Here is a 23,654-nt window from a genome sequence, read left to right as displayed (position 1 = left end):
AGCCTTAAGTTCTTTTAATGTCACATTATTAAAAGTAAATTTACTTTAAAGCATGTTTTCCATTCCACATAATTTTTTTAGAACATGTATAGACTTCTCTGGCAACCTGAGGAAAGCTACGTAAGTACAAGCTTACTATAAAAGTTGGAGAAAATTTCAGAAAATTCAGGGTCTCCCTAAAGTTCCTCCATGGATTCCCAGGTAAAAAGAGAAGAGAAAAAAATCAGATAACGTACAGCCCATACTTGTCACTTACAGTTTACAGCTTTGCATGGAAGTTTGGGAAAGTTGAGTAAAAGGGAAAAGACCATTTTGCTACCTAATACCAAATCATACATGACATGCTGGGAAATATACTGTACTTATCGAGAGTATAAAAGGAAAGTTAAGCAACACAGCAGGCTCAGGAGTTAGACTCCTGGATTTAGATTCCAGCTTTGCCTCTCACTAGTTCTATGTCCCTGGGCAAGTTATTTTACTCCTCCATTACTTTCCCTTCCCTCTCTCTATATCCTCATCTGTAAAATGAGATAAACAGCACTTACCTCACAGGGATGTAAGGCTTAAATATGTTCACACTTGCATAAAGCATTTGGAACAGTAACTGGTACATGGTAACTGACTGGAAAATACTAGCTGTTATTGTTACCTTTAATGCCCTTCACTGTGTTTAGAATCTTGTAAGACATCCCACGCAGAGTATTCTGAATATAAAATTTATTTTAATGACAGAGGATCATTGTTATGAGTATTAAATGTTATACTGGGCTACAGATACAACTGGGTATATAAGATACTACTAAACTTACAACTATAAACTGACCTCCCTGTCTCATAGTCAAACTGTAGCCATACTTAGTATTTGGTGCAGTATTTCTTTAAATTTTGAATTACATGCCAACATTGAAAAATTAAAATATTTCGTCTAAAACTTCAGATTTCTAGTTTCTCTGAAAAGCTGAAGATCTGGCAACACTGGACTTCATTCCTGCACAGAAATGATTCACCAGTGTTTATGGAATTCTCTTGAGAAAGTAACTTTCAGTTTATGCTTTGCCCTCTTTTTCGTAAGAGCAGACTATAGAATATGTGAATATTTTCCTCTTTCCTTTTTCAGAAAAAAATTTAACTTTATGAAAAGTTATCTACTGAAGGCTGAAGTTTCTCTTATTCATTTTCTCCAACCTTCTGTGGCTGAATCAGCAACATTCAAAATATGTATTGTTTTTTTAAAACAAGTAAGATATACAACTTTCATTCATTCTCTTACTACCTACAAGCTACATTTTTAAACAAGCATGAAGGAAGAACATCTTATGTCTTTTCAATAATTTGAGAATTTAATTCAATTAATACAAATTCTTTTTGTTTTTAAATTTTTTATTACAGAACTAAGCTTAAGCTTCAATAATACAAATTATTTAATTGACATTTTAAAAGAACCTACATTTGATACTGTTAACACCTGTACATCCTCAGTCTTTAGAAAGATTTCCACATCAAAACCAGAATACTAGGTCTGTCCTCTTTTGGTTTATAATTATGCTTGACTCTAGTGTATCAAGCTGACTTGACTTTTCTTGTTACTAAATTGAATTATGAGACACAGGAATTATATCGATAAGAGAGTATGTTATATTCCTACTCCAAACCACTGTTTACAGTAATATGCCCTTTCACCATACTAAATATACAATAGTATGAATTTGAGAGATTTAATTGGTTCCTTAACATTTTAGAATATATACTGTAATTATCCATGATGCTATTTTCCAACTTACACAAAGATTTTAATCTTCCCTTCCTAATTTAGCACAAAATTTTTATATATTAACTTATAATTTTATAATGTTCACAAATTAATAACGTTCATAATCTAGTTCTCACCAAGTTGCTCTGAGGATTGAATGAGATAATGCATATAAAAAATGTTTCTAATTTAATTTTGTCTTGTGAGTTTTATTACAGTATTAAATGACTTAAGAGTTAAAACAAAATTCTACTATGCCTGCATTGCAAAATACAACAGATAAAAAAAAAGTGAAAGTAATAAAAGCTGTAATACAAATTTGACTGAATTTTAAAACTATGTAACTTCCCTAACTTATCAATTGTTATCTTATTTATGTCCAGGTTGCACAATTGTGCAAATTATAGCAATGCTAAGTAGTATCTATAGTTCTACTACTTTAGGCAGTATTTTTGTAATATTATTTGCTAATGAATTCAATACGTTTATCTTTAATAGAATTTATGTTTACCTTTTATAAACTAAGTATGCACAATATAAAAAGTTATTTGAAAACATTCATTTATACAGCAGAGCCTACATATTTTATTGTACTATGATTTTATAATGTAACATGAGCAACATGAAATCTTTTTTCTTTTTCTTTCTTTTTTTTTTTTTTTTTTTTTTGAGATGGGGTCTCCCTTTGTTGCCAAGGCTAGAGTGCAGTGGCACAATCTCAGCTCACTGCAACCTCTGTCTCCCAGGTTCAAGCGAGTCTCATGCCTCAGCCTCTTGAGTAGCCAGGACTATAGGTGTGTGCCACCATGCCTGGCTAATTTTCGTCTTTTTAGTAGAGGTGGAGTTTTACCAGTTGGCCAGGCTGGTCTCGAACTCCTGACCTTAAGTGATCTGCCTGCCTTGGCCTCCCAAAGTGCTGGGATTACAGATGGGAGCCACCATGCCCGACCGTGAAGTCTTAATATGAAATTCATTTAGGCAAAAATATTAGTTTGTTTGAGAATCAGGTATCAGCTCTCATTTTTTGGATGTATCAAACATGAAAGCATCACCTTAAAGCAGGGGTGGACAACTACGGCCTGTGGGCCAAGAATAATTTTTGGATTTTATTAAAGTGGAAGAAGAATGAAAAAGAAAAAAGGAAGAAGACAGAAGCAGCTACAGCAGTGGCAGTAGCAAAAGATACTGTATGTGGTCTGCAAAAAATTATTGATTATCTGGCCCCTTATGGAAAAAGTCTACAACCCCTTCCTTAGAGTTATCTATTCATAAAGCAGTAAATAATTAACCAGCCAGGAATCTCTCTTACCTGTCCAAGTATTTGTGAAAAGGAAGTCTTAATTGTCACCTAGTTTAAAACAATTATTGAAAAAAAGGTTATTTTCCTCTAAACTCCTTTACATTTTATTAAATTGAGTACTTCTGCATTTCTCTAAGCATAATAATTGATTTTCCATAATGGTAAATCTTAAAGGCACTCAAGATCTTAAAGAATCTTCTGAACCACCATGTAAATTGTATTAAGTACAGTTTTACTGTTTAGCATACTTTCCCACATATCTAATTATTTGACAGTTGAGTAAATGCTATTATGCCCCTTTACTACCTAAAATATTTGATTAAGTAGAATATCTTATTACCACATCATGCCAGCTAAAGAAATTTAAGTCAAAATAATATTTTAAAAAGAATTTCATCCTTAATTATCTCTACCATAAATACAACTTTTTTATAATTAGGAAGTCTATTTGATATTAGAAAGGAGATAAATTTTTTTTAGGGAAGTTTAAAATGATTACATTTTGTCAAAATATAGACTTCTTGAAAATATACAGTATTTGTAAAAACATGGACATTTTGAGAGCATGCAGTATTTGCAGCCAAATTTTTATCACAATTTTTTCTATTGCTTTAATATTATAAATATGAATAGGCAAGTTAAAAACTACTATGGCCCTGAAAAACCCTTAACTGTTAGAAACAGGATGCAAGATATCAAAGCAATAATAAATTCCACGAAATCTAAATTAATTCATAATATAAGTTCAACTGAAACTTGGCTGGAGGAACAGATTCTATTAATTTGACAATATCAATCCTAGTTTACCCTTGAAAAGTTAGATCTAACAAAGTATCCAAACATTTAAGCTTGGTTTAAAGCAGTTGAGCAGAAATAAAATATTTCACATAAACCAGAGGCCTATGATGTCATAACCACTGAAATGAGTACTTTAACCACTTAAATCTGGAATCTAGGGGCTCTTCATTCATGAATCCATAAGTAAATAAAATGTTACTCTCAAGTCTATTTCCCTTAACACAAAGAGATGTATTTTGATTACAAAATAAACATAATAGGTATGAAATCACACATTTTAATGACTAGCAGAGCTTCAAATAATTAGTGAAAAGGAAAGAAGATCCTTAAGCTAACAACCAGTAGAGCTATACACCAGTAAGTATCATGTCAGTTACTGCAGTAAGCCCCTGTCAGCTGACCTCATGATGTTCTTCAATTTATAAAAGATTCTGGACTTGGGGCTTCCAAATTCAGAAGTTGAATCTACAGTCTCATTTTTTGCTTTATCTTCTATTACTTATTAAGATGTATACATTTTCAAATGGTCTAGTTATGGAGATGCTAAGGTGGTGTTAATAGGAAAAATGAAGAATATTTAAAATATTTTAAATGCCTATTTTTTGTATGTATTGGCTTCCATACCACCATGTATCTAAAGCTTATATAAAAAGAATATTTCTAGCTTATTCTATAACTAAACCTTAAAAATTAAACATACAACTTACCTCATACCGACAGTCTGATGATGTGTACATTTTTAATAATGCCACATGGCTGTCATTTTCTGGTTGAGCAATATGGAGTTTCAGAGAAATTTCTGTGGAAGATGGAGCCCTGAAGAGATAACTTAAATTCAATTCTCAAATACAAAATGCTGGTAAAGAGCCACGGCTAAGTTAATCCCCAGCACAATACAATCGAATAATGTAGAGGAAGTTAGGTACCAGACACATAATTGTGGATGGGCACTTTTTCAATGATATCACAATTGTTTGAATGCTTCCTCTAGGACACAGGAGTAGGGAGAGGGTGGAAGGGGGCTCAGGTTCCAAGCAAGTAAAGTTTAAGTTTTCTATCATTTAATAAGAATACTATATATTAAATTATAGGAACAATGCTATATAAAGGATACATATATTTTACTGAGGCATTTTAATAATTCATGATTTAAATAAATAAACTAAGCAGAATATCTATTATTCAAAAACACCAAAGTTTAAAGTAAATTCTTTCGAATACTTACTGTGCAATGGTTAGTGAATCTTCATAAGACCAAGGAATATGAAGTTTATAGATACTGGTTATTTCTTCTGTTAAAACATTAAAAAAATGTATTATTAACAATATGTTACTCTAAACATTAAACGACTATAACACCTAACTAATTATACAATTGTTCATTTCATTTAAAAAATCAGTACAGGTTATATTACATGATAAAAAATTATGGAGAATTCCTAAATAATAATGCTTTAATTCGATTTATAATAGATATTACAGCAGACAGGCAGTACTAAGAAAGTGGAAAAATATTAAATAACTAAATCTGAATTACTACTATAAGACATAAAGATATATGGTATTTTAAAAATGTGGATATTTAAAGTGAAACAGATAAAAATGCTTTACTGTTAAGAAAGGGTCTATGTTAAATCCCCTGGAAATATAAACAACTTTTCTATTATATATTTAATTTTACTTCACATAAAAATATATGGAAGTATTATAGAAAATTCAAGTTAACACCTACTGACTCTTCAAACAACAATATTATTTTCTACACATTTTTTAGAAAACATATTTACCTTTCACTGCTGAGCACTTGCTTACCACGTTGATTTTAAAAGCTTGGTATATCTAACAGAGTTTGACCACAAAAAGAAAATAAAAAGGTTACTTGTATGTTAAAGTAAACATTAAAGTAAAATCAAATCCTTCTTGTTGGAGTCAGGATTAATTACCTGTCCAAAGTTCAGAAGCTCTATATTGTAGTATAGGCCGTTTGTATTTAACATCACTTTCCTTGAAGACAATCCTGTTGAATTCAAAGTATTGTATTACTTAGAATATCAAGGAAGTTTTTAAATATGTACTGATTATTTAATTAGCATTAAAACAATGCCAATAATTAAAAATTTGTTTACAGGTTTTCACTTCTGCATGGAGTTAACTCCTAAAAATCTAATCCCCCAGCAATAAACTCTAGACAAAACAACTTTTATGACTTCCAATCACATCTATCTGCTTTTAAATAGTCAGGTATATAATTCCAATTTCAGAAAGGTATATACTTTCTTGGTAGATCTTTTATTTTAGAAGCTTCTTATCTTCTAATGATAAGGGTGATTCAGAATTGTCATTTCTGTATTGTTCTGGGTATTTTTATACCAAAACAAAGGGTAAGGGGAGAAATAAAAATCTTCGAGTTTTCCCAAGTAACACAGATTCTTTTCATAAATGGGATGTAAAAAAATATTTAAAGGATGGGCATACCAAAATGGCACAGGAGCTAACGTAAAAAAGTTCCCAATATTCAAAGCTAGAACAACTTAAGCAAAAATATATATAATGATAGAATTGTTTTATAGCCCAATGAATAAAATAGATATCCCTGAGTCCATAGTGACATAAATAAAAATTGAATAAATAAATAAATGGGGGAGAAGGGTCTACTTTATCTTAGGAAGAATTCCACTAAATGTAGAATACCAGAGTAATATTTGCTAAGTACTAGATGAACCAATGGATGCTAAAAATAGTGGGTTATTCTAAAGAAAAACAGGACATTCATATATTCTCAAAGTATGTCACCCCAGATATTTATTAATTACAAAAGGAAAAAGCAATAACGTTATAATGGAGAAACCTAGCAGGCACCACCTTAACCAAGAAAGGAAAATTAACATAACTAGTAATTAGAGATATGAGTATCATGTATACTCAATATGATATAGTAGGTAATCCTCATTGCTTCTGTGGTATTTTGGCAAAAATACATAACCTCAATATAATCATAAGAAAGTATTAGACTGGGCGCCTTGGCTCATTCCTGTAATCCCAGCATTTTGGGAGGCCAAGGCAAACAGATTTCTGGAGTCCAGGAGTCTGAGACCAGCCTGGGCAACATGGTGAATCTCTGTCTCTACAAAAAATACAAAAAAGTTAGCTGAACATGGTGTCACATGCCTGTAGTCCTAGCTACTCAGGAGGCTGAGGTGGAAGGATTGCTTGAGCCCAGAGGCAGAGGTTGCAGTGAGCTGAGATCATGCCATTGTACTCCAGCCTGGGTGACAGAGTGAGACCTTGTTCCCTACTCCCCCCACAAAAATGAAAGTATCAGACAACTCCAAATAAGGAACATTGTACAAAATAATTGAACAGTATTCTTCAAAGGTTTCAAAGTTGTGAAAGGCAAGGAAAGATTGAGGAACTGTCACAGATTACAGGAGACTTAGGAGTCATGACAACTAAACGCAATGTGGAAACCTGCAGAAGCAGGACATCTGTGGAAAAACTGGTGAAAAACAAATAAAGCTTGTAGTTTAATTAATAGTATTGAACTAATTTCTTGGTTTAAAAGGTTGTACTGTGTTTATGTAGAAGGTCAACCTTAGGGAAATGTGGGTGAAGGATATACAGAAACTCGTTTGTAACTTTTCTGTAAATCTAAAATTATTTCAAAATAAAGTTTAAAAGAATATTTAGAGAAATCTTGAAACCTTCTTATACAAATAGCAATTTATAATTCTATATTAAAATTGTATTAAAAGGGCCAATAGGATAAATTTCACATAAGAACAGACACACAGACACATATATACACACACTCAATTACCTGCAAATGTATGTGATTATGGAAGTTCACTTCTCAGAATATGACTGCTAGCCCAATGAGAAGAAAATCACTGAACCACATTATACAGTTATTCTAAGAACTATACTTGAAATAGTCAACAACATTCGATATTACAAAGCTCTGCTTTACTGCAACTCTGTTAAAAATAAAAGCAATTCTTATGCTTTCCAAAAACAGTACTTACCAAAGGAAAAAAGATGAGTTACAGGAAGCTGTATGAATCTTGTCTCTTTTTTAAAGAATTCACAATCTACAACAAACTGAAATACAAAACACTGATTTATTTTTAAAAAGTAAAGTTAAATTTATAGTAAAATATCTTTACTTGATGTTTGAGTGGAAAATAAAAGTCTATAAATCTCAGCTTTGGAGAAAGTATCATCTATTACACTATAATTCTGCCTATACTTAGATGACAAGAATTTCTCAAGGAGAGATACTATGCTGAGAAAACTTGATACACAAGCTTAACTTAAAAGATTATTAGAGGACCATTTCTAGAACAACAGATCCATAGCAGTTTTTTTAAATAGTTAGCTTTAGGTGTTTGCAGAAGAAGGACAGTAAAGGATGGATCAAAGTATTAAGAGCCTAGGCTAATTCAAGATTAATTAAGGATTTAAATACTATGTCTCTTAATACTTTCATAGTCAACAGGAAAATGTGATTTTGTTATATATCTTTTGAAAAATCCTGTATTTATTAAAGATAGTCTAATTCGCCTATAAAAGGCTTTTTTTTTTTTTTTTTTTTTTTGAGACGGAGTCTCGCTCTGTCACCCAGGCTGGAGTGCAGTGGCCGGATCTCAGCTCACTGCAAGCTCCTCCTCTCGGGTTCACGCCATTCTCCTGCCTCAGCCTCCCGAGTAGCTGGGACTACAGGCACCCGCCACTTCGCCCGGCTAGTTTTTTGTATTTTTTAGTAGAGACGGGGTTTCACCGTATTAGCCAGGATGGTCTCGATCTCCTGACCTCATGATCCACCCATCTCGGCCTCCCAAAGTGCTGGGATTACAGGCTTGAGCCACCGCGCCCGGCCTAAAAGGCTTTTGGAGAAATACTGCCATTGATTGACATATGGCTAATGTTATTTGTGGAACAATATTTCAGGTTAAACAGTTATTACAGTAAGTGTAAAAAAGGTTTGCTATGTATGAAGCCAGAAAAAGAAATGCTTTTCAAAAAAGTAGAACTAAAATGTGACACCCGCGTCATTATAATTTTTTGTAGTGACATTTCTTTTTAAATAACATTTCTATTAGCTGCATGAGAAGCTCTGCTCTACTTATTTCTGGTAAAGGAAAAGTTTCATTAAAATAATCTCTACAATGCGATATTATTTTGATCTATAGAAGCTAAAGAAAAATTAATCTGATGCGTAACTGTAGCTGGCAAGTAGTTTGCTGTCTACAAAAGCGGAAAGCTAGTGGGGTCTATCCTAGGCTTTTCTAATAACTACACTTTGGATTTGTCTGAAGCAGTATTACTTTGTTTGCCTCTTGGGTAGATTTTTTATTGTTTTCAAAAGTGAAAAACAGACAGGGAAATTGCTACTAGATTATACCATACACTTGGGGGAATAAAAGAAAAAACTTTTAAGGGGTTTTGCTTTTATTTCTCCCTCCTTACTTATAAGGCAAAGAACACAGTCAGATATTTTCATTATAGAAAACAGCTGCTGAAAGATTATAGAAATCATTTATTGAACAGGATTATTCATTATATTTTTTACAAAGTACTTTTGGATAAGTCTATATCAGACAGGGAAGCGGTTTTTAAAAGCAATTTAATCACTTTGAACAAGTTTAAAATAATAGAATTTTTATTATTGCTTTAAAAATTTGGCTGTGCCTTTAGTTTTGCATAATGACAAAAACCCTACCCAAGAAAGAGAAAATTCAAAGGCCTGTCTCTCAAACACCCAAGGTAAGTAAATTTCTAACGGGTTTAATCATTTTGTTTTCTGTTACAAAAAAAAATGCAGATAATTCCATATTTGCATTTCTAAAAATATATTGATACAAGTTGACTAAAAAGTGTTTTACACTATTTGAATATATGTCACGTTCTGATGATGAGCTATATACATAGACATGCAAAAACTATGAAAGACTTAAGTTATAATTCTAGTGAGACAGGGTTGTATAACAGTAGAGTCTGCAGTGTTACTTTCCAAAGAGCATTAAGATGCATTACATATTTATTAGGCTGCTAAGACTGTCTATTTGCAGAAAGGCTCATTAATTTCTTGGAATAACCAGAGAGGGCCTTTTCAAGTTTGAGAAAAATATTAGATTCATTCAAAACCATCTTACCTGACAGAAAAACCCTTAAAGAGAGCTTTTAGTATTGAAGATGCTGAATTACCTCTCACTTGAGCTAAGCAAAACAGAACAATGAATCCATTATAAGGGACTTGCGAGATTTAGTCATTGAGATGACTCCCAACTACATCCCCCTTTTCCTTTCTCTATTTCTCCTAAATTTTTCTGATTATTTTGGCTACAAATCTTACCAACCTTCTCATTCAATAAACATTTTATTGAGCATTTATGCAGTAGTCACTGAAGGTTGAGGATGCAAAGTGGAATAAAACCTATCTGTTCATTACTCTTAAAGAGTTCACAATGTGGTCATGGCAACTGAGACATAAAAAATTATAATTCAATATAATAAAATTTTCAAAGAAGTTATAAACAAAGTATCAGAATAAGTAAAAGATTACTGGGGGACTCTGGAAAAGGGAAAAAGGGACACAGGTTGGATCCTGAAGAGTAAGTTTGCTGGGTGAAATAGGAAAAGGGGAGTCCAAAGTACCCTCTACCTCCATTTTCTTTCTTACCCACTAATTCTATCAAAATCACCATTCTTTTCTTTCTATTCCCACTTCCCCAGTACAGGCCGAGGATCCCTTATCCAAAATGCGTGGAAGTAGAAGTGTTTGATTTTTTCAGATTTTGGAATATTTGCCTATATATAATGAGATATCTTGGGGATGGAACCCAAGTCTAAACACGAAATTCATTTATGTTTCATATATATCTTATACACATAGTTTCAAGGTAATTTTTATATTTTTAATAACTTTGTGCATGAAACAAAATTTTGACTGTTTTGACTATATTTCACCACATGAGGTCAGGGGTAGAATTTTGCAATTTTGTTGTTAGGTTGGCACTCAAAATGCTTTAGATGGCGTGCCCTCGTTATTATAGCAGTGAGTATCCCCACCTGTCAAAAAGTTTTAGAGTTTGGATTTTTGGATTAAGGGTGCTCGGTCTGTATAAGCCCCTTAGGAGGTGTGTAGTCTGTTTCTGATCTATTCTACAGCATAAGGAGATTAATCTCCCCAAATAAATGATTTCTGATACCATTACTACTATAGTGAAAAATCTTATGGCTTCTTACTGACTTTTGAATTCTGTTAAGTCCTGAATCCTCCAATCAAGACTTTCACAATATGGCCATGAACTAATTTTCCAGACTTTTCCTCCACTACTATTCAAACCTATCGTGGCCATCCTTTCAAAATTATTATTTACTCATTCACTGGTTTTCAAATATACTTCATGCTTTGCTCTGTTGCTTTGTCTGAACAGTGCTGTTCCTTATAACTCCTGGCAATGATGTTACTATTGAGCATCTGGAATGTGACTAGGACAACTAGGGAACAGAATTTTTTATTTTATATTAACTTAAATTGAAATAACCACATGTGCTAGTGATTCCTGCATTGACAGTATGGCTCTACAATGTTCATTCTTCCTATAAAAATCCTAGCTATCTGTTAAGGCCATTTTGTTTTATTTCATTTCATTTAAAAGGTGGGGTCTCATTATGTTGACTAGGCTGCAGTACAGTGGCTTTTCATAGGCATAATCATAGCATACTACAGCCTCCACCTCCTGGGTTCAAATGATTCTCCTACTTCAAATTCCCAAGTAGCTAGGACTACAGGTACTTGCCACCATGTCCACTTGAAAGCCATTTTAAATATCATCTTATTATAATGCCATTCTTTTTATGTACTTGCTATATTCTGATTTGTGTTATGTGTATTTGGGTAGTTCTTTTTCCACTCTTCCCTCTGCTCCAGTTACATTTCTCTCCCCCTTCCCAATAGCATGTAGCTTTTTCACAGTGGCTCATACCTGAATTCCCAGAACTTTGGGAGGCCAAGGTGGGCAGATCACCTCAGGTCAAAAGTTCAAGACCATCCTGGCCAGCATAGCAAAACCCCATCTCTACTAAAACTACAAAAATTAGCTGGGCATGGTAGCACACACGGGTAGTCCCAGCTACTTGAGAGGCTGAGACAGGAGAGTCGCTTGAACCCAGGAGGTAAAGGTTATAGTGAGCCAAGATTGAGCCGCTGCACTCCAGCCTGGGTAACAGAGCAAGACTGTCTCAAAAAAACAAAAAAAAACAGGGTCATGTCTTCATTTGTGTGCCTCCTATAATTCCTTGTACATAGCGTTGTACTTAAAGGGTACCTAATAATTCATAGGTTTTACACCTATGAATTATTATTATGTGTCTAATAATTCACAGGTTTTGAAAGACTGATTGATAAACTGGAACCATTTCTCACTTGGAACAAAGAAACTTGGGTTTATTCTGCTTAGTTCAAGTTAGAGTAGATGATCCTAATAATTTAACAGTCTTAGGTGGATCATCAAACTGGCTACGGTTTTAGATAAACTCTGTGCAGAAAAACTCATTGAAAAAGAACTGTAAAATTTAGCATGTATCCCCAAAACATTCTGATAACAATCTTAACCCACTTGTTACCTTACTTCCATGAACAGATGGTACATAAACAACAAGATGAGACAAAGATGGATAGTCTTGAAGTCTTAATGTCAGAAACTAAAATAAAAAAAAAACAAACTACTTTTATTTCTTAGAGATTAACGCATGTTTAAAGAAAAATAAATTACACTTATTTCTTACTCAATTAGTTATCTTAAAAAGCAGGCTTCCAATTTATGTTCAGTACTTCACAAAATGCCCATGTTCACATTTCCAGGTCAATCATCCTGTTGAAAATCAAGTTCCTAATAATTATTATGTTAAATAAGGACTGCCAAAAATATTCCTTGGATCCCTTCACATAAAACAAATGACATTTAACATTAAATTTAATTATTTTCTATTATTATTTCCAAATTTGATGTCTTTCTTTTTATAATTTGGTTGTTACATATAGTATCACAGCATCGTTTCTACATTTATTTTGGTAGTATATAACAAAAAACATTCAATAGCTAATGAATGAATAAATGCTAAATATAATGAAAGAGTTACAATTTAATCCCAAATGATTTTGATCTAGCCCAAGTAGTAAAGAGTTGCTGGCTAATGGCATATCTGCACATCATCCCCTGGAATTTATTTAGCAAATGACAAAGACAAGTATGTCTAAATAATGCACCTCACCGAATGAGTAACTATTTACTTCTCAAAATTAAGACCAGTCCTATAGTCCATATTTTGAGGAATGGATTGGTAGAAGACTGCTCCATTTAATGAAAAGCCAAGGCACCAAATACAGGTTTTTTTGTTTTCTTTTTTGTTTTAATTTAACTTTTATTTTAAGTTCAGGGGTAGATGTGCAAGTTAGTTACAAAGGTAAACTTGTGTCATGGGGGTTTGTTGTACAGATTATTTCATCACCCAGGTACTAAGACTAGTTACCCACTAGTTAGTTTTCCTGATCCTCTTCCTCCTACTACTCTCCACCTTCCAATAGGCCCCAGTGTGTGCTGTTCCCCCTACATGTCCATGTGTTCTAATCATTCAGCTCCCACTTATAAGTGAGAAGATGCAGTATTTGGTTTTCTGTTCCTGCATTCATTTGCTAAGGATAATGGCCTCCAGCTTCATCCATATTCCTGCAAAGAACATGATCTTGTTCTTTTTTATGGCTGCATAGTATTCCATGGTGTATATGTAATACATTTTCTTTATCCAGTCTACTATTGATGGGAATTTAGGTTGATTCCATGTCTTTGCTATTGTGAATAGCGCTGCATTGAACACACGCATACACGTGTCTTTATAATAGAATGCTTTATACTCCTTTGGGTATACACCCAGTAATGGGACTATTTCTATTTTTAGGTCTTCAAGGAATCTCCACACTGTCTTCCACAATGGTTGAACTAATTAACACTCCCACCAACAGTGTGTAAGTGTTCCTTTTTCTCTGCAACCTCGCCAGCATCAGTTATATTTTGACTTTTCAATAATAGCCATTCTGATTGGTGTGAGATGGTATCTCACTGTGGTTTTGATTTGCATTTCTCTAATAGTCAGGGATGTTGAGCTTTTTTTCCATATAATTGTTGGCTGCATGTATGTCTTCTTTTGAAAAGTGTTGGTTCATGTCCTTTGGCCACTTTTTAATGAATTGTTTTTATCTTGTAAATTTGTTTAAGTTCCTTATAGATGCTGGATATTAGATCTTTGTCAGATGCAGAGTTTGCAAAATTTTTCTCCCATTCTGTAGGTTGCCTGTTCACTCTGTTGATAGTTTCCTTTGCTGTGAAGTAACTTTTTAGTTTAATTAGATCCCATTTGTCAATTTTTGCTTTTGTTGCAATTGCTTTTGGTATCATCATCATGAAATCTTTGCCCATTCCTATGTCCAGAATGGTATTGCCTAGGTTATCTTCCAGGTTTTTTATATTTTTGGGTTTTACATTTAAGTTTTAATCCATTCTGAGCTAATTTTTGTACGTGGTGTAAAGAAGAGGTCCAGTTTCAACCTTCTGCATAAGGCTAGGCAGTTATCCCAGCACCATTTATTGAATAGGGAAACCTTTCCCCACTGCTTGTTTTCGTCAGGTTTGTCAAAGGTCAGATAGTTGTAGGTGTGTGACCTTATTTCTAGGTTATCTATCCTGTTCCATTGGTCTATGTGTCTGTTTTTGTACCAGTACCATGCTGTTTTGGTTACTGTAGCCCTGTATTATAATTTGAAGTCAAGTAGTGTGAAGCCTCCAGCTTTGTTCTTTTTGCTTAGGATTGGCTTGGCTATACTGGGCTCTTTTTGGGTTCCATATGAATTTTAAAATGGTTTTTTTTTTTTTTTTTTTTTTTTTGAGATGGAGTCTTGCTCTGTAGCCCGGGCTGGAGTGCAGTGGCCAGATCTCAGCTCACTGCAAGCTCCGCCTCCCGGGTTTAGGCCATTCTCCTGCCTCAGCCTCCGGAGTAGCTGGGACTACAGGCGCCCGCCACCTCGCCCGGCTAGTTTTTTGTATTTTTTAGTAGAGACGGGGTTTCACGGTGTTAGCCAGGATGGTCTCGATCTCCTGACCTCGTGATCCGCCCGTCTCGGCCTCCCAAAGTGCTGGGATTACAGGCTTGAGCCACCGCACCCGGCCTAAAATGGTTTTTTCTAGTTCTGTGAAGAATGTCAATGGTAGTTTAATAGGAACAGCACTGAATCTATAAACTACTTTGGACAGTATGGCCATTTTAATGGTATTGATTCTTCCTATCCATGGGCATGGAATGTTTATCCATTTGTTGATGTCATCTCTGATTCATTTGAGCAGTGTTTTATAATTCTCCTTGTAGAGATCTTTCATCTCTCTGATTAGTTGTATTCCTAGGTCTTTTATTCTTTTTTTTTGGCAATTGTGGATGGGACTGCATTCCTGATTCGGCTCTTGGCTTGACTGTTGCTGGTGTTAATAGGAATGTTAGTGATTTTTGCACATTGATTTTGTATCCTGATACTTTGCTGAAGTTGCTTATCAGCTTAAGGTGCTTTTGGGCTGCGACGATGGAGTTTTCTAGATATAGGATCATGTCATTTGCAAACAAAGAAAATTTGACTTCCTCTCTTCCTATTTGGATGCCCTTTATTTCTTTCTCTTGCCCGATTGCCCTGGCCAGGTCTTCCAGTGCTATGCTGAATAGGAGTGCTGAGAGAGGGCATCCTTGTCTTGTGCTGGTTTTCAAGGGGAATGCTTCCAGCTTTTGCCCATTCAGTATGATGTTGGCTGTGGGTTTGTCATTAGATGGTTCTTAGTACTTTGAGGTATGTTCCTTCAATACCTAGTCTACTGGGAGTTTTTAACATGAATGGGTGTTGAATTTTATCAAAAGCCTTTTCTGCATCTATTGAGATAATTATGTGGCTTTTGTCTTTAGTTCTGTTTATGTGATGAATCACCCAAATACAGTTTTTAATCGAGTTTTGTTCTGGAAGTATATGTGGGGTGGTAGTAGTTATATGTTCTAACAATATGTTTGCATTAAAACATTTCTAAAGACACTTAGCTTTCCCCAATCTTCTTCAGAAGCACCAATGTGGGCAAGGAGGACAGAGATGCTCAAGCTAAAGAACCATTAATGAGTAGCTGACTAGATTCATGTGGGATGTTTATCAAACATAAACTCCTGGGCTTCACCCCAACTTAGCAAAGTCCCTGTGACAGGCTCATATGTTCTAATGTAAATTAAAGACCTTAAAAGGGCCACATAAGCCACAGCTACAGGCAGCTAAGACCCACCAGACAAATGGTAGCTAATATGAAACATAAATTAATTACGAAGAACTTGGATAATCTGTGCAGCTATCCACTCTAATGGCTTTTAAGTATTTATTCTCAAGAATGGCCAAGTGTTGAATTTATACGTGCTTTGATGGAGGGCTCCATCTATTTCTTAAAAGTTCAGTACACAGAAATGCCTAACAGTGATATAATTCTCATCTGACATTACTTTTATTGAGATAGCAATATGAATAAAATTTACAAAATTTCTTTGCTTTAGTCATCCCTTCGATTTCAAAGCAAAATAATTTTGTGTGCTGTTTATAAATGGCTAATACATATTACATACAATTTTTATTTTCATTAAAATAAAAGATCTGTCCTCTTAAGCTGAGAACACATAAGACTGCGGAATGCTATAATACTTGTTTTCTAACTTCTCTCTTTCAGCATTTGCCATGAAAAGTAGGCAGCTGAAATAGCTTGTTCTCCTGCTATTCAGCCAGCTGTTTCTTACATTCAGAACAAACAACATAGGGACCTAGTGTTTGATACAGAGACTGATTAATCTTTGGATATTTAAAATAATAATATAAAAATTTTATGATTTAAGAAATACCTTTTAAAACACAGGAGCAAAGTACATTTTATTGGGTTTTTAATAATTTATTTCTTCTTAATCTTTACATTATAGGCTGGATAGAACATCCAAATTAATCTATACAATTCATCCATGTAATAAAAAATCACCTATACCCCTCAAGCTATTGAATAAAAAAATAAGTTGAGGAAATATTTAATAACACCTTATAAATGATTGTTCAGTAAGTATATCCTAACACTTTTGTTTGTTTTGATCCTGGTTAGGACAGTATCAGTGAGAGACCTTAAAAATGTTTGAGTCAATTTACTCTCCTACCATATTTGTTTGATAAACACAAGGTCACATGAATGAATATGTACAAATAAGACTGACCAAGGTGACAAAAAAAATTTGCAACCATTCCAAAGTGAAGTGTGACTTGCAATTATTTCTTCTGTCACCATTCCTCTTTGTTAGCATAAGTTTCTCATTCTCTGTATAGTATAGAGTTGACTATACATACAAATAATTATAAACATTCAGGAGCAAAAATAACTAACTTAATTGGAGCTAATTGTGAAATAACTGGAAACCACCAGATGATTTCACTTACAAGTCAATGAATGAGTCTAGGATTCATTATGAAACTATATTTTTAAAGCACAGATTTACTTGAAGACTGAAAACTATCAATCCTGATAAAACATTATCAGTTACAATAAACACAATTTGGAAATCAGAACAGACATTTTCATCACATTTTAGAATTATTTTGCTTTTCAACAACAGATTTTGAGACGATGCAAATAAGCCCTTTATAAAAGTACTTGCTGACCTACCAAAGTTGCTTAATCAAATCACAAACAACTATGAAATAAATCCCTGCTGTGACTTATCACCCTGGAGAGCACTAGATAAACTAGTTATTTGAGTGCTTGACCATGTATCGTATCTCTTTGAGATGTCCATTTCCCAACTGCAGGCCCTTCCTCCCAAAATGAATTCTAAGTATACTAACTCAGTTCATATTTTAAGACAGGCCATTAAACATATCCTCAAATTGAATGTTAGAAATCCCTCCAGTTCTTTTGGTCTGAAGCTATAACATAGAGAGATTCAGAGGACTGTTAACTTATAGTTTTTATCTCTGAAATTAAAAAAAATATATAAATGACACTAATGGTATGTTATTTCCTATCAAATGTATTTCTAGAGAAAATATTTTTTAAATGTAGGTTAGCAAATCTCAAGTTTATTTAATACCATGATAAGCTAATGAAAGAGAATATTCTAAAATGTATATAGACTCAAGTATTTTTTTCAACTGAATATTAAAATTCGGAAGCCATAATTTACCTTAATTGTTGGCAGCAGTTCAGCTTTCCATGATAAATCAACCCCTTGCTGGCTTTGAAATAAATATGAAAATATAATTAAAGGACAAATATATGGAAATATTATAAATTATAAATAAGATTCAGAGGAAAAAGAAACCATCTCTACACCTAGTAGAGATGTCTAGTGAGTCTAATCCAATATACTCTGTCCGCATAGTTCCCTTAGCAACAAAAATGTTTTTCCCAGCTAATTTCAATGTTTGCAAAAATTACTAGTATATTCATTTCCTTTACTTTTCATTTTAAAAAAATACCATAATTTCATATAGCATCAAAATTAAAATAACAATGTATGAAACTATTCTAAAAGTGTGATTTACAAGTATTGTTTACGTTGAGATAAATGAACAGTGGAGGGCCATGCATTCAAAAGACTTACCACATAGAAGTGCTGTTTATGCAAGCAAAAATCCAACTATTCGTATCCTGTTGGTTAACAGCACAAAACAAAACACACTAAGTATTGCAGAAAATAATTGTACAAAACAAGCATTCATTTTCAACACTTTATTGTTATATGATAGGGTGACTAGGAGCAAATGAAATATAAATAACAGTTTATTGTTCAGAAACATATCCAAGATGTTCTCAAAGTCAAATAAATCAAGGATAGGTAAAGAAAAATAGTCTAATGTCAACATTGATAGGTAAGCAGTTATCCTGGAGCCAAGAGTATGAGAAAGACTGCACTGACAGGTGTCTCTCGCTCTCCCTCTCTCTCTTTTTTTTTTTTTTTGAGATGGAGTCTTGCTCTGTCGCCCAGGCTGGAGTACAGTGGCGCGACCTTGGCTCACTGCAACCTCCTCCTCCTGGGTTCAAGCAATCTTCCTTCCTCAGCCCCTCAAGTAGCAGAAACTACAGGTGTGTGCCACCACGCCCAGCTAAGTTTTTTGTATTTTTTGCAGAGATGGGGTCTGACCATGTTGCCCAGGCTGGTCTCAAACTCCTGAGCTCAAATGATTCACCCACCTCAGCCTCCCAAAGTGCTAGGATTGCAGGCATGAGCCACCACACCTGGCTTCCATTCATAATAAATGCACGCTACAGCATTTTTAAACAATACCACATTTTTTAATAGTGCCTAACATAGGAGGTACTCATTAAAAAGAAACAAAAAAATCAAAATCATTATTCTGATACAGTAAATCTAGATAACATTGTAAGTTACTCTATTATCTTAGAGAATATTTGCTATAAAAAGTACCTCAAATTTTAGTATGGAAGCCAATAGAAAACAGAATTCACTTTGTAAAGTTTCTATAGAATAGCTTTGCTTAATTATATCTATTCTTTAAAGTACTAATAGAAACTTATAATTAAAGGGGTTTTGAATTCCATTCCTTCATCATGAACAGAGTAAAATGAAGGCAGAAAGACAGGGTGGGAGACCTAAACTAGAACCAAAATCACAATTTAATAGCATAGTATCTGTGATAAAAAAAAAATCTGATTAATACTTTTCAATCAAAACACTGTTCCAGAGAAATTATGTTTCAACTACTTAGATTTAATAATATTTCATAGCTAGGTCTACCAGTAGAATTTGAAAAATGAACAACAGTTAGCCTCTTAAATTTACATAAAATGTCCCAATTATCTTACCAGCATAGTGCTCTGACAATAGACGTGAGTGTAGATTTTTCTATGATTTTCAAGAGGAAATGTAAAATATATCTTCTCAGATTCCTACAAAAAAAGGAAAACAATATAGCTATAATGAGCAGATTAATTTCATCATTCAAAAATCCAGATATAGCAAATGAGTTAATTATTCTAATTTTATCATTCTTGGTGTTGAGAACCAATTCTCTAGGAGTAGGAGGAGGAAGATATGGAAGGGCAAGAGAAAGATTAGATATAAACTCTGTAGTCCTCAGTTTGTCCTGGAAGTATCAGTGTGAATGTAATTTTTTTGGTTGTTTTATTGGGTTTTTCTTTTGGTCTTTTAGTTAAGATTTTATGCAGTTCTTAGCTCTGGCCACTGAAAAGGCATAGAAATGCCAACCCAATAGCCACAAGCATTTCTAGTACCAGATTATGGTTTTGAGATACCACTTCCCAAAGAAAAGGAATAATTCCTTAAAGAAATAGCTGATTCAAGGTTTGGAGCAGGAAATGTACAAAATAAGCTAAAATATCTTGTCATACTCAACAGTGAGGAAACTATTAAAGACAACTAAAGAGTATATCAAAAAGACTCAGAAACTAAACTTGAAATCGTTTCCACTGGTCAAATACAGAATGATTTTCGTATCAACAGATTGAAAGACAAATATATTTAAATGCATGAGTGCATAATAATACTGGAGGAAAAAACCCTCTAATGGTCACTAATAAGAGGAAGCTTGTGAGCCAACTCACCATTCTGATAATGAGTAAATATAAAGTAAGATCCAAAGATCCACACAATTATCACTCTTTTCCCATATGATTTATTCTACTTTTGATAAATTTAGTAAATGAGCAGAAGTTTTTCTCTAAGTATACAGAATTAACTAGAATACTATTCTAGTTAAAAAATAATAAAATTAAACTTATTACAATTTTTGCATCCTCCTAAATCAATTAATAACTCCAGGCATTCCTCATCAACAGTGGCTAACATCACAAAGAGAGAGAGAGTCTAGCAAAAACAAAAACAAAACAAAAATCTGAATATGAACAAGCAGCTAGATCCAACTACTAAATCACAGGACTACAACAGGCAAAGGAACATGCTGAATGACTACAGGAATGCAATCAGTAAAATCAAGACTGTGAAACTCCAGAGGACAAATGACTTGGTGTTTTTTTCAACAAATAAGTTTCAAGAAAAAAAAGAGAGGGTGGTGGTAAGAGAAAGTCTTCCAGATTAAAAAGGAATAAGACATTAATCAATAACAATGTATAGGCCTTGTTTGGATCCTGATGTAAACAAACTGAACATCAAAGAAAACAGCAAAAAAGATAAATTTATACAACTGATTACTGACTAGATAATCATTTAGGAATTATTATTAAATTGTGGGAAAATGGCATGCAGTTATCTTTTTTAAAGAGTTTTTAACTTTTAAAGATAAATACTAAATTATTTCTGGAAAAACATGAAAAAAAATTAATTGGTGGAATACTTACATTGTAAGCTACATAGGTCCATTTGGACACTTTTACTGGAACCCACATAGATGTCCCTTAAGGTAAAGGAAATTAATTTATTTGCCTTGTTTTGTTTTTATACTACATAGTTTCTTTCTACTTTGAATCCTGGTGAAATACTTCTCAATCACAATAAAGAAGTGGTTTTCTGAACACTGGCTATATTAAAACAGAAAATCTAGTAATATACTTTCTACATGCTCATCACCAACTAGCATTCACATCAAGTAAAGTAAAAATCTGCTTGGTGTCCTTTAACTCTAAGGCATCATCAACATAAGGAAATAAATATTTCATTTCCCAAACAAGACATATAATTAAACTGGTATAATTTGCTTTATATTTAAATAGACAAAGCAAGTTATTTTGCTTTATATTTAAAAGCAAAATTTATCTGCAAAAGATATGTTGGTAATCCAAAAGAAGAATGAAGAATAACTGATAATTGAGGAACTGATAGGAGTCAAGAATAATATGGCACTAAGTTTATGTAACTGTTAGGAGAACAGTCATTTAACTGAAATTTTTCTATTTGTCATGTTATTTTCAAGAGAAAATTTTTATCAGCAACCTCTTACACATTGCTTCTTTTTCCCTTCCTAACCAAGAACTGCACCAGCATCATTATAGGGAAATTAATAATATATGTGTATATATATAATAGGATCCTAAAACTTGAAGTATCACAGTTTCAAAGATTTTGTCGGCTATAAACAAATTTACCTAAAATTAATAATGAAATACTTTATTTAAAATTAAAATATGTTATTGTCACCAACCTGTTAAGTCAGAAATTATAGCTGGATTTTCCTCAAAATGTTTTGATGGGTGTCTTATAAAGTGGTGACTCAAAACTGACAGTTTCTTCTTGGAATTTTGAGTTATCTAGAAAGAACATTGATACATTCTGTATTACTTTGTATCTATCGTAATAGCTCAATGACACATTGCTTCAGCAATAATGACAACAGCCAACACTTATTACTCTGAGGCACTGTTCTGAGCACGGTATATGAACTCACTCAATTATCATAAAAACTCTAAGAGATAATGATTTTATCTGCATTTTAAATGTGAAGAAACTAAAGCACAGAGAAATTAAGAAACTTGCCCAAGTTCACACAGCTATTAAGTCTGGGCTGGGATTCACACCCAGGCATTCTGGCTCTAGAGTCCATGCTTTCATTATTACACAATAGTGCCTCTCAAGTAACATTTAAGAATAGAACATTATAAAAATGTATAGAACCAGAAGAGAATTTTAGAGATTCTCTGGTTTGTGATTCCAACATACCAGTTTCCAAATTCAGACTACTGCCAATACCATAACAAAGAATCCACTGGTCGCTAGAGAAAATAAATATTGTCAACTTTCCTACCATAGAAATTACTCTTTTATTCTATCCTTCTACTTGTTTTTTAAATATCCTGGCACAATAAAAAGTTGGCAACTTTAAAAAAGTTGTCATCCCTTTAAAAAAAGTGTACTGGGGTATAAAATCCATTTGATATTGACTATTATTCAACTCTCTAGTTTAATAATTGAGGCCCTGACAGGTAAGTGACTTTCTCAACAACAGAGTGAGAATGGCAAAAAAGTAACAGTGAGGATCCAGGTCTACTAAACCTTTCCAGTCCCTTTGGAAGTCACCCAGGATTTGCTTGAACATTTTAATTTGCTACTTTGTAAGACCGTGCATTCCAATTTTAACAACTCTTACCAGGAGAATGCTTTATTTACAGCAAATATCTGATTCCTTATTACACTGCTATCTTAGATTGGGAGACAGTCCTTCAAAACTTAAAAGCTTGCTATGTTCTCCATTCAAATAAAACATTTCTTCTGCAGATAAAACAACTTCAAACATATCAACCGTTTTTCACAGAACTCTTTTAGTCCCTTCACCATCCTGATTGCCTCCCCTGGATAAACTCAAGTTTGTTGATGTCCCCCTCAAAATATGATGCATGAAACAGAATACAGTTCTCTAGATATGGTATAAGTAGAGTGGAGGACAGTGGAGAACTTTTATATTAATTGATGCAAACTCTCTACCTCAAATAACTCAGTCTTATACTAAACTCGTTTGATGTTCTTAAGTGGCCACATCTGTTTGTAATCAATTAAACGTTACAGCCAGTCTATCAAAACTTCAGGCTGGGCGCAATGGCTCAGGTCTGTAATTCCAGCACTTTGGGAGGCCAAGGCAGGTGGATCACAAGGTCAGGAGATCGTGACCATCCTGGCTAACATGTAGAAACCTCATCTCTACTAAAAGTACAAAAAATTAGCTGGGCGTGGTGGTAGGTACCTGTAGTCTCAGTTATCAGGAGGCTGAGGCAGGAG

At 33.6% G+C, this 23,654-nt stretch overlaps 1 protein-coding gene across 2 annotated transcripts in view; it reads right to left on the bottom strand.

Moving 5' to 3' along the window:
* PGAP1 (post-GPI attachment to proteins inositol deacylase 1) overlaps positions 1-23,654 on the bottom strand; it is an 81,769-nt gene that overhangs the window by 31,593 nt on the left and 26,522 nt on the right. For both annotated transcript variants that reach the window (XM_050752829.1, XM_050752830.1), the window contains 12 exons: positions 22,087-22,192; positions 21,287-21,342; positions 19,775-19,858; positions 18,552-18,598; positions 18,132-18,183; positions 12,477-12,554; positions 7,871-7,946; positions 5,792-5,865; positions 5,636-5,687; positions 5,074-5,140; positions 4,556-4,664; positions 3,060-3,098 (listed from right to left, as the gene is read on the bottom strand). In XM_050752829.1, coding sequence (XP_050608786.1) covers positions 3,060-3,098; positions 4,556-4,664; positions 5,074-5,140; positions 5,636-5,687; positions 5,792-5,865; positions 7,871-7,946; positions 12,477-12,554; positions 18,132-18,183; positions 18,552-18,598; positions 19,775-19,858; positions 21,287-21,342; positions 22,087-22,192 — 840 coding nt within the window. The remainder of the gene's footprint in view (positions 1-3,059; positions 3,099-4,555; positions 4,665-5,073; positions 5,141-5,635; positions 5,688-5,791; positions 5,866-7,870; positions 7,947-12,476; positions 12,555-18,131; positions 18,184-18,551; positions 18,599-19,774; positions 19,859-21,286; positions 21,343-22,086; positions 22,193-23,654) is intronic.

The sequence above is a fragment of the Macaca thibetana genome, chromosome 12 (assembly GCF_024542745.1).
Source record: "Macaca thibetana thibetana isolate TM-01 chromosome 12, ASM2454274v1, whole genome shotgun sequence".
NCBI classification, from domain to species: domain Eukaryota; kingdom Metazoa; phylum Chordata; class Mammalia; order Primates; family Cercopithecidae; genus Macaca; species Macaca thibetana.
This window is presented reverse-complemented; position numbering and strand designations above follow the sequence as displayed.